We start from the raw sequence: 12,457 nt of genomic DNA, 5'->3' as shown, positions 1-12,457 counted from the left end.
GTGTAGGTGTCGAAGTGAGAACATAGAACGTGCGTTTGTGAGGCATGGGTTGGAAGAAGGGAGATGTCATAGTGGAGTCACAACCATACGCTCACGTCCTCTCACAGAAACAACGAGGGACAAGATGCGATGCTTGCTTTGCATGGTGCGCATAACATTTTCGGCCAGATTTTCATTATTCAGCTGATTTGCAAGAGACAAGAAAACACCAAAATTTATATAAATATTTAGCAACAATGCAGTTTACCGGGCGCAGCTTACAAGCGCGAATTGGCTCCCTGCTGCCGACTGTGGCTGCCTAATGTCTATGTATACAAAGTTCTAAATGTTAGTGTAAGTTTAAGTTTGCAAAATTCCAGGTCCATTTCACGTTATTGTTCATTCTGCTTTGATATGTTTCAACCACAGGCCCCTGAAGGTTTCAACGTTTTTTGTAGCACCTGTTTTTTTTGGCATGTCGCTAAAACCTGCCTATACTACCTGGTGTTCATTCACCTTGCAGTTACCCATTTGTTAAGGACCTCAGGACCCCGCGTAGTTTGAACACTGTCCAATACTCAGACGGGTGGCCCAGTCGTCAAAGGCGATGCAATTCGCTGTGCAGTTGTCTCTTGGGCACGCCAGAAACCTATGATTGTGGGTTCGAATCCCTGTTCGCCCTGATTATGTTTCTAGTTTTGTCAGCACATTAAGCTGACACGCCATGATATAACTGGACTAATGTTAAAGCGGCGTTAAATCCAACTCACTCACTTACTCACTGGTTGTACAAAAAACTACATGAAGATCCTATTACTGAAGTAAACATTACAATGTCAAGAGTCGACATGGTCGGTTGCCACACAGTGACAGAAAAATCACTCCCGTGGTTCCACTGTTGTAACAATCAATTTCAGAGGGAAATGTCAGAGGATAAATTTCTGTGTAAATTTTAGGTTTAACCATGGACCCATATAACTGGTTTTGTAGGTCCGTGGTTAACGATACAAATAATAATGAAATGTGTTTTGTATTTATTACCCAATATACCGAAACAAAGCAAAGATATTGCTATATGTCTCATTTGAAAAGCTTTTTGCAATCTACCCCCATGCTGGTGCTACCATATAGTTATTGTAGTTCAAATGGAATTGGCATTTACGATGGCACTAAATCAGTAAATGATCTTGATGATGTGGAATAAGTTTAGAAGAGATGACGTCCTTGACTCTAGACCTGTGTATAGAAAGGCAAATGGTCAAACATGGGTAAGCATTTTTCTGTGGACAGTTAGGTGAAGCCCTTATAATACAACTGTGATGCACATTGAGGTTGACTATTGTGTATATGTGCTGTAGAGGAGGTGAGATAATTACATGCTAGTTGTTTGATTCACAACTGATGGGATGGGTTACTGGTTACACAGGGGAGAAATGATTGATTTGAAAGTCTGTTTTATGGTTTTAATGTCTGCATGTTTTATGGTTTTAATGTCTGCATGTACCTACAGACTCTGGCTGCATGTGTGTTGGCTTGTTTCAATTGGCAACCTATTTCGCACTTACAATTATTTTTGCCACCTGAAGTATGGCAATTCTTCTGTTTACCCATAAGATTGATTGACAGATTTGTCAATTAACATGGCTTAATAACAACACATGCACCTGCAGGAGGAAATGATCTTGTTACGCCTGTCCAGCGAGAAACTAGATAAAAATTTATAGTCATTTTGTTGTGTTACAGAGACTAAAAAAGGTTGCTTTTCTGTTGCAGTGCCGAGAATCTGAAGAAATGTACAGCTTGCGTGTTTCTGCACTACTGTTCCCGAGCCTGTCAGGTTGGTTGTCTGTTTATTACACATAACATAATGTATGATTTGGAGTATATGATTTTAGACATATAAAGAAATACTTGTTTGATTGTATGTATAAGCACAAACTTATTTGAGATTATTTGAAATTCGAAAAGAATGCATTTTAAGTACCACGTGACTATGGTATTGGTTAAAAGTAGTTTAAGCACAGTTGAAGTTTTTCAAATAATTTTCTGTTATTTTAGTTATCAGAAGTTCTATTAATGATACCAGGCACTAGGTGTTTTGCATGTGTGATAGAGCCAACATGGAAACGGTCATATCACAGGGTGTCAGAGATCCAGATAAGCTGCGTATCTGCGTAAAATACACATCAGAAATGCAGAAATACGCAGTAAAATAATATCCATTCGTATCAAATACGCAACGAACATAACAGATATGCTACAAAAATAAAACTTGTGCGTATATTCAAAATATTGTGAAGTAACCCTGCGTATTCGATTGGCAAATCAGCAACTTATTTTGAAATTATAAACGGGCATCCCGTCAACCTTGCCAAACTCCACGATGACAGTTACATCATGATCATTTGCCATCACACTTTCTTGTGGAAGTATCGTGGTATTTTTGAGTCCTATAAAGCTCTCGAACCCACACAACACCAGTTTGCAGGGACTAGATGAATAGTGTTTTTAAATATTTAACTTAAATACCCACATGTGTAAAACTAGTGGGTAACAGAAATTTGAATACCCAGATAGAATAGCTGATACGCAGTGATTTTAAAATGCATGGGTAAAATACCCACAACACCAAAAGCTTATCTGGAGCTCCGGGGTGTGTAATAATCAGACCTGTATTATGTCCCTTGCCAGGCTGATATGGCTTGTCAATGCATTTTGAATGGGCGATCAATGTCATTTGGGTGGTAAGAAATTGGAGTACAGATAAAAAGGTTATGATATGTCAGTTTTCATATCATACCCCATATGAACCCTTGATGTATCAGCTATCAGATATGGGGGTCTAAGGTTGATTTCGGGTATGATATGAAAATTGTCACATACTAACCTCTAAAAATCCACTTAAACATGTCAAGTTACACACAAAGTTTCATCAGACTATTTTCACTGTTTAAGTTGAATGTCCTGAAAGATATGTCACTGTTCTTGATCCAAGCAGAGCATGGCAAGTAGAACAGAAACAAGTTGGGTCAAAATTACTTGATTGTCGCTCCTGTCACTCCTATACAGGTACAGCCAGCATTCTAGAAACTGTCACATGATCAAGGCTGCCTCAGACAGGTATTTTCATTCTTTGCTATCTAGAACACTCCCTGGAACAAAGGTCTCACCCTGGAATCTGAAGAGTCAGAAAGTGCATCTCCACCCAAGATACTCAGGACTGTCACTAGGATGAGTGCTGAAGACTTCTCACTGGTTACCAAGTCAAGGTTGGATGGCACTGGGCTGTCGACGCCCGACTGTGACGTCAACTCTACATCTGTGCAGCTGTTGCGTCCTACTGCGGCCACTAAGCAAGACCTGAAACAAGAGTCAAGCAAAGATGATTTGGAGGGAATGCCACTAGCTGACAATGTAAACATGGCTGTAGCATGGAACATAGCCCTGCAACTGCATTGTTTGACATCAACTGACTGCGACGACCCTCAGCTGCAGATAGCCAAGGAGAGAAAATGGGGAGCATGCTTGAAATTAACACAGAAATGTGTTATGTGTGACTTCATAGCACCTGAAATGAAGTTGTACAAAGAAATCAAGACAGGCAAACCTGGACCAAACCCAGCAGCCCCTAACATAGGACTTGTCTTGGGTCTACAAGAACACCTATTGGAAATACGACAGTCAGGTTACTGATGGCAGACACGGGCCGAATGCTTCACAAGCAATTGGCATTGCCGGCTAAACAGTATCTGATAAGAAGTTCATCATCAGCGCAACTTTCCAGAATAAGCTCAGCTGCACTGGTGCTTGGCATGTGCTTCAGGGTGTGCTTATTAAGTATGCTACCGATGGGATTCTAGGTCTGCAGATGGAATAGACAAAGCTCTAAAGGTGTAGGTGCAGTTATGTGGAAGGTGCAGTGGCTCCCTGACCTCACCACCTTGGCTCAAGGACAGTTTCAGCAATGCTGCAGAGCTGAATTCAACCCAGATATGTTCCCCAGCACAATTCGTACATATAAATTGGAGGCAAAGAAGGCGCTGAGTCAGGATGTAGGGGCACGGTGCAGTGTAATCATGGGTGTTGGGTACCATACCCTTCTACCTAGGACACTTATTCCAGAACTCCTTGGTTCCGGGGATGGTGTACACTTTTTGTCTGATTGCAACTGTATATAGAGCTGTTTGGCCACAATCAGACTCAGCACTTTAATATGCCTGGTCAGTTCACATGCAGGTTTTGTGTGGCTAGCTGGGGCCCCATAGTATAGTGCTATTTGCGATATCGCTTGTGCTCAGAAATTTTAGGAATGTATTATTAATGTTTATATGTATGTATATATATATATATATATATATATATATATATATATATATATATATATATATATATATATATTTATATGCCATAGGATTAACATGTTTAAAAGTATATTTTAATGTTAAGTCAATGGCATGGGACATGCCCTACAACAGGAAGGGCATGTATAACCAGGGCATTTTGGAAAAGGCTTTAATATGTTGTTTACGAAATTCTTCAAAGTTTTAGATTAAGATATGAAATGGAATAAGAAGGGTGACTATCCTGGATAAGGCGTTGACCAAAGAGGTCAGGGATTATTGATTCCATTTCTCATGGGAATAGAAATATGTATATACATGTATATGTAGAAGGGGATTACCAAGACCTGGTCTTCTGGTATATTAGTACCGGAGAGCAAATGAAAAGATGGAATGAATGATCAGTCTTGGTGTGACCAAATATTGTAAGGATTAAGGGATGATTGATTAAGGAATTACTGCTAGATTGGAATCGTCTGAATAAGGGTCTTCTGACGCCTATCATGCCTATTAATCCGATATAGTATTCATCTTTCTGATATACTATACATTTTCATCCTCTGTCCAATTGGCCAACGAACTTAGGTAGTTAACCGAGTTGTTTCTGACAAGAACAGTTTGATAGCAGGAACTGAATGGAATGGAAATTGTTGTTATGGAGATATGTGTCAGGAATAATTTTTCATGACTTTAACCATTATTTTGGTGGGAGGAGCTGAAATTACAGAGTATTTTGTGAGTTGTCCGAGAGGTGCGGGGATTCGGAGACTCACAGCTAATCAGAGAGAGGTTCTGTATATTGGTAGTTCGGATCAGAAAAAGTTGATAAGAAGTTCTATCTGACTCTTCTATACATCCCCTAGATATGTGTTGTGTATAAACAAGTCAGGCTACATAAAAACATCTGAAAACCTAGGAAACTATACACTGACACACAGAAATGCAAAGCCATGAACTCATCATTGAGTTTTTCTCTGCCAAAGTATGTGAACTTTTCAAGGAACATGATTGGGAGGGCTTCTTTGACTGTTCATAGACTCAACAATGGCCCCGGGACATCAGCAATCGACAAGTGCCAAAATTCTGGTGTTGAACTATAAAGTTGTGCAGTGCGGTCACTTGAACAAATGGACAAGGAGGCTGCCTATCACAAGGAATAACAGAAAAGTTTCAGTGTTGTGGAAAGAAAACTTGTGCAGCATGGGAGCAAAATCTGTGAACATTTAAAGTCAAAACTCAGTGACAAACTGAGGGGTACTACAAAAAGGGTCGGTCCACTTGACCCTATGCCATGTTTTAGTAAACAAACCCAACATTCAGATTAAAAAACTTGAATGTAAAACTGCAGTAATACATGTGGTAATGACTTGATAATGACTGACATTGTGTAACTTTGACTTGAAATAGGTCCAAATTGCTGTAAACTACCATATTCAACATAATAAGCACCCAGGGCGCTCTCAAAATTAGAAATAAGGGGCTCCTATTAGAATATTATTTTGGTGAAAAAAAACCAGTTGAAAGATAAATTTTGTGGTTTATGGTGACAGCCTGAAAAGTTTATGTACAACAGATATATTTTTCCAAGAATTTAATTGTCCATATTTAAGGGTGCTTATAGCACACAAGTGTGTATTATACGCGAATAAATAAGTCTTGTGTACATTGATCATTCGGAAGGGGTGCTAATTGGGATTGTATCAGCAAATATTGCTGTGGGCGCTTATTAGAGCGGGGCGCTTATTAAGTCGAATATGGTACATGTATGTATGTCTTTTGAATATATGCAATGCTACAATCAGCTGTCAATGATGAAGATCCACAAATGAATAAAATTTTAATCACATACTTTGCTTGTTGTTGCCTTCATTCACAACTTCAGTGCCAAGAGGCAACCTGGAGATGGTGCATGGTCTTTGCATGGACCTGTTTACACAATTCTACCATATTGGACTCCATACTAAATATACTGCTTGCACTCACTCCTACAACCTGCATAAAATCGGACATTCCAAAAAATAAAAAATATCATTAAAAATATGTAAATATTTCAAGCTGAAAACACATGCACACAGATTTCAACCCTTACTGTCAATAAATATGCAATGTTTCAAGTCAGTTTCGTCACAAATAGTAGAGAAACAGCAAATATGGATCCACCTTCTACGCGCACAACAGCGTTAGACTTGTCAAATGATGTGAAGCTGGAGTCATTACCAATTTACAGATTGTGGCTAAAAAATTTGCAACAAAATACAATGTCTAATCTTTCATTTAAGCTATCACAAGTCACTCTAAAAAAATTGGCACAGACTGAACAGCCCATTTAATATAGTGTACCCGTGTTGCACTAGTGTTACAATGGTAATAGTACCAACAAACTTTACAGTTTTGTTTTTCACAGAAGAAAGATTGGCAACTTCACAAAGATGAGTGTCCATGTCTGAAGCGTGTTGCACCCAAACTCCCAACAGACAGTGTGCGGTTATTACTACGACTTTTCATCAGGCTGCAGGTAAGTCACATGCTCAGTGCTTACGGCAGGCACTAGTGTACATGGTACAGTCCTTGCTAGAGTGGAGGGATGGTGGGCTGAATGTTGCATTGTTGCTGAAACCATCACCATGAACACTGTTTATGGGGAGATATTTACTGGGTAGTAAAAGCAAGATCATCAAGGTCCAGTGCGCTTCACGCCTGCTACTCATCGCTGTCCGGCGATCGGCACAGCCCGGCTCAGCCTTAGGTCTTTATGTTCATTAGCATATGCTTAGAGAATTCGTTGCCCAGTTTGATCTGGCAGTTTAATCACATTTTATGATGTATTGATTTGATAGATGTTATCTTACCAGCTTATTCCTGTATTGAGAATGTTAAAGTTTGATTTTCTTGCAGTAGCAGGATTATCTAGTACTGTGTTGATATAGCACTGTATAGTACTGTATGGTCATTTTTGCCACCTTACTAATTGTACATATCCATTTGTAAATGTTAACGGTACCTTTGGGTAGCTATGTATTTTGGTACCAACATCTCCCATATGGGTTGACTACTCCTGTTTTCCTCATTTTAGAAAGCACAATTCTGTTCATCAGCAGGCCTAAGTTAAATAATTGGTCCCCGCTGGCTGAATTGGATGTCGATTGTCTTGTTAGAGTGTTGTTTCAGTTATCTGTCGTAATAGCTGTTAGCCTGAAAAAAAATAATAGTCTTCGTTCTCAGGCACTGCATGCATCATCATAAATTCTGTCGCACGTCTCGTTTTTATATTCCATTTAAATAAAAAAATTCCTAATCCTTAAATACAAAGACGATCCGGTTTAGAATTGATCTTCAGCAGCCCATGCTTGCCGCAAGAGGTGACGATACTTGTTGTAAGAGGATCGGGTGGTCAGGTTCGCTGACCTGGTTGATGTATGTCATAGTATCCCAGTTGCGTGGATCGATGCTCATGATATCAATCAGTGGATTATCTGGTCAGGACTTGATTATTTACAGACCGCCGACATATAGCTGGAATATTGCTGAGTGCAGCGTAAAACAACTAACCATCTGGACAGGTGTAGATACATCCATGATACATATTATATATGTTGTGTGTATGTCTACGCTACCTATGTATTTGCATTTAATGTTGATTTTTGACTGCGGTTTTTACGTGAAAAGTCGATGACATGACATAATTTGAACCTGCGACCTCACATGTCATGTTTAGTTTTGTAACCCACTGTTTTCCCACTGGGGCAGGTGATGAAAGGGTGTTCAATCTTAATGTCATGACTTCGGTTTTTTGCATGTTGCACATGGTCTTTCGCTCACCCACTGTCATCGAATTTGTTTTATACCACAACTACTGTAAAATTTCACTAGAATGTGGCCTAATATTTTTTATTATCCCCCGCCGCGCGAAAGCGCGAAGCGGGGGATATAGTATTCACGACCGTCCGTCCGTACGTCCGTCCGTACGTCCCACCTGTTTGTTGCCGCGATATCTCAAGAACTAAACACTGGATTGTCTTCATATTTGGAACTATGGTGTATATACAGACTCCGCAGACACCAGTCGGTTTTGGTGACCTTGACCCCGTTTTCAAGGTCACAGCAGGCATATCTGCTTTTGGAGTTGGAAAACGGTGTTGCCGCGATAGCTCAAGAACTAAACACAGGATTGTCTTCATATTTGGAACTATGGTGTATATACAGACTCCGCAGACACCAGTCGATTTTGGTGACCTTGATCCCATTTTCAAGGTCACAGCAGACAAATCTGCTTTTAGAGTTGGAAAACGGTGTTGCCGCGATATCTCAAGAACTAAACACTGGATTGTCTTCATATTTGGAACTATGGTGTATATACAGACTCCGCAGACACCAGTCGGTTGTGGTGACCTTGATCCCATTTTCAAGGTCACAGCAGACAAATCTGCTTTTAGAGTTGGAAAACGGTGTTGCCGCGATATCCCAAGAACTAAACACTGGATTGTCTTCATATTTGGAACTATGGTGTATATACAGACACCGCAGACACCAGTCGGTTTTGGTGACCTTGACCCCATTTTCAAGGTCACAGCAGGCAAATCTGCTTTTGGAGTTGGAAAACGGTGTTGCCACAATATCTCAAGAACTAATCGCTGGATTGTCTTCATATTTGGTACTATGGTGTATATACAGGCGGGGGATATTTCGTCACTCTGTGACAAATACTTGTTCTCTCTGGCATGTTTTGTATTAGGGGGGTTCATAAGTTTCTTAATCACTCGTCCTTGGCTTTGTTTGAAAATGTAAAACCTTCTTCTGTTCCCTTGCTCACAGTTAACATTTTCATCCAACACCTTTAGAGTCATGTTTTAAGAATAATATAACACCATTGATGGAGTATTTCCTGCTTGTTACTCTTTCAGCGTGGAGATGGTGAGAAGACAGAGTGGGACAGTGTTAACTGGAGGCCGTTTGTACAGCTCGAAACACGTGAGTCTCACTGGGGACATGGGGGCCATGTTGTCTTAGGTGCCACAATTTGTTGTGCAGAGTTGTGTCCCCTTAGGCAAGCCAGAAACCTATTACATGTATCGTGGTTCCATATATACAGTGTCTGCGTTGGGTATCCTTGTTAAACAGTGGTATGATATTTCAGTTTTAATCTTTATGGGGTTGCATGACAACTCGACAAGAGGACACATTCCGACAGTCACTTTCCTGATCCATCTTTCCAAAGCAAGGGAGTTTTCCCCCTTGCCGAACTAGGCTGGAATTTCTGGGCTTGATCGTGGCTATGATGAGTTATGTCCCTTTGATGTGCCTCTGATTCCACCTCTCATGTCACTTGCATTTGCTTCAAACAAAATGGCGGCTCCCAGACATGATGATCTGGTCAATAATCAAAATCTGTATTGTGATAAAGTGGGTATTACTTTTGCAAAGTGCATCAGATGAGGTGAGCACCTTGATTAATAGGATGAAATGTTTTGGAAGGATCCGTTGACGCTGAGTTGGCGGTACCCATGCTTTACAAATCCTGCAGTTGATCGAAATCTGCATGTCAGTTTCCGAACAGGATGGCGATTTCGTTTCGCGATTTTGATTAGACTATGCATTGACTCGTTACTTCAAAATGTAACTCCTTATTCCCAGCTTAGTTCAGCATGGGTGGGGACTGGACCCTGCCTCATGAAGATGTCCTCATCTGGTTAGCGATGCTCTGACGGTCGGATGATAGGTCGTTCTGAAGAGATATATTTAATGGGATGTCCTCAGATCTTTGTTTAGCGGTAGTGAGAACTAAGATCTGATTTTAATGAGATTGTCCAGAATGGCATTGAATTATCTACATTGTAGGACTGAAATGTTTACTATGTAGTTGGAGGGTGAACAATATATGTGTAAGTATTTTTATCCCCCCGGCATATAATGGGGATTTGTCATCTTCTTATGACTCTTGTTTGCAGTTTGCTACAGCTGTCCGAGCAAGTCATGATTGTGTCAGCCTCCTTGTGATATGTTTCTGTGAATAGAACATTCTAATGTTAGCATTGTTTGTAAAAATGGAGAAAAATATTTCTTTCTCATATCAACTTTTTCAAACTTCAGATTCTCGTGAAATTATTCAAGATGAGAAAAGAAGTGATCTGCTTGCCCAGGCCACCTTCACCTTGAGAGAGATGGTTGGCAGCTCGGTGTCCCTCCCAGAGGGTGGAGATCTGGTGGATGTGTTCGGGAGGGTCAGTACTTTTATTCCATTTTAAACTTTGCTGTAATGTTGATGTTATGGATTGGCAAGAGAAATATGGGTTAGTTAAATAATTTTAACCTTTCAAAATTCAACAGACACTTGTCCTTGACCCAGTAAACTTGCGAATTTATAAACCTTTGTGCCGCTGATTCAATTAATTTTCTTTGTATTGACATTTGTGGTTCAATTTCAGATGGTGATCAACACGTTCTCCATCTGCGATGGTGAGATGCAGCCGGTTGGGTCAGGTGTATATCTCAGGTGTGTGTTGGGTCAGGTGTATATCTCAGGTGTGTGTTGGGTCAGGTGTATATCTCAGGTGTGTGTTGGGACAGGTGTATATCTCAGGTGTGTGTTGGGTCAGGTGTATATCTCAGGTGTGTGTTGGGTCAGGTGTGTGTTGGGTCAGGTGTATATCTCAGGTGTGTGTTGGGTCAGGAGTATATCTCAGGTGTGTGTTGGGTCAGGTGTGTGTTGGGTCAGGTGTATATCTCAGGTGTGTGTTGGGTCAGGTGTATATCTCAGGTGTGTGTTGCGTCAGGTGTATATCTCAGGTGTGTGTTGGGTCAGGTGTGTGTTGGGTCAGGTCACAGGTGTATATCTCAGGTGTGTGTTGGGTCAGGTGTATATCTCAGGTGTGTGTTGGGTCAGGTGTGTGTTGGGTGTATACCAACCAAATGGGTTGAGAAAAGAAACTAGTAACCAATCAGTAAAGATTCTATCAGATTTTTACCTAATGCACAAATATAGAGAATAGACGCAGAAAAACATATACTGCATCCCAAAGGAAGCATAACAATATTCACTGTACCCAGAGCACATATTTAAGAGCAGTTATTACTTTTGTAATGCAAGGTAGCATCAGATCTGAGGCCTATTGTACATGTTATGATGCTTATTGTGTTGACAGCCCCTCACTGCTGGACCACAGCTGTCTCCCTAATGCTGTTGCTGTGTTTACCGGGACTACCCTCTCTGTGAGGTGTGTGACGGACATACCTAGTGACCAGCCAGCACAGGTACGTCTCACTACTTGACAAGCATTTCATGTGCATCACTATTAGTGCCTACCTGGCAGTGTTTGACACATCTTCCCGAGACAAGGGAGGTAGCTGAATGTGAAAGTCCAGTTTCCACATTTGCTAATTTGTCGGTTGACATGCTTTGCAAATCCCGCAATCAACTGAAATCTGGCAGTTTACGAACCAGATGTTGATTTTGTTACGTGATTTGGTTGGACTATGCATAGACTCGTTTGGCCCGCCACATTGTCACTCGATTCCGGGGTAGAATAGGTCTTCAGCAACGCATGCTTGCTGTAAAAGGTGACCATGCTTGTCGTAAAAGGCGACTAACGGGATCGGGTGGTCAGGCTCGCTGACTTGGTTGATGCATGTCATCGATCCCAATTGCGTGGATCGATTCTCATGACATTAATCACTGGATTGTCTGGTCCAGACTCAATTATTTACAGACCGCCGTCATATAGCTGGAATATTGCTGGGTGTGGCGTTAAACAACAAACCAACCAACAAACCACATTGACACTCAGTCATTCTGGCCTTGTTCGGCAAGGGTGAAAACTGGACATTTATAGTCAGTTAACGCCCTTGCCTTGGGAAGATGTGTTTGACAATGGGCAGTTTAGTCAGTAGTCTGAAGGAATAGCGGAAAGAACAATCTGCTGGTGGTGTTGGATCTCAGGTGCTCCAATAGGTCTTTGTGATAATTAATGATCATTGTATTTGTATCCTTATTCTGCAAGATTAATGTTTACCATTGAATAATAAAGAAACAAATGAAGGTTAAGTTACTAGTACTAGCATTAGGATTCTGTTTTGAAAATTTGAAAATCACCAGCACCCCAAAAAGGACTCTGGACTGCACAGAGGCCGGGTCCATCATTTGA

At 40.8% G+C, this 12,457-nt stretch overlaps 1 protein-coding gene across 1 annotated transcript in view; it reads left to right on the top strand.

Moving 5' to 3' along the window:
* Positions 1-12,457, top strand: part of LOC124148945 — a 30,303-nt gene continuing 17,846 nt past the window's right edge. The window contains exons 1-9 of the mRNA XM_046520238.2: positions 1-145; positions 1,753-1,816; positions 3,124-3,659; positions 3,848-4,031; positions 6,724-6,834; positions 9,221-9,287; positions 10,407-10,537; positions 10,742-10,809; positions 11,459-11,567. Coding sequence (XP_046376194.2) covers positions 45-145; positions 1,753-1,816; positions 3,124-3,659; positions 3,848-4,031; positions 6,724-6,834; positions 9,221-9,287; positions 10,407-10,537; positions 10,742-10,809; positions 11,459-11,567 — 1,371 coding nt within the window. The 5' untranslated portion in view covers positions 1-44. The remainder of the gene's footprint in view (positions 146-1,752; positions 1,817-3,123; positions 3,660-3,847; positions 4,032-6,723; positions 6,835-9,220; positions 9,288-10,406; positions 10,538-10,741; positions 10,810-11,458; positions 11,568-12,457) is intronic.

Source organism: Haliotis rufescens, unplaced genomic scaffold (assembly GCF_023055435.1).
Source record: "Haliotis rufescens isolate VD_foot unplaced genomic scaffold, xgHalRufe1.0.p SCAF_8, whole genome shotgun sequence".
In the NCBI taxonomy this organism is placed as follows: Eukaryota; Metazoa; Mollusca; class Gastropoda; order Lepetellida; family Haliotidae; genus Haliotis; species Haliotis rufescens.
Note: the sequence above shows the minus strand (reverse complement) of the source record. Positions and strands in the feature narration are given on the sequence as shown.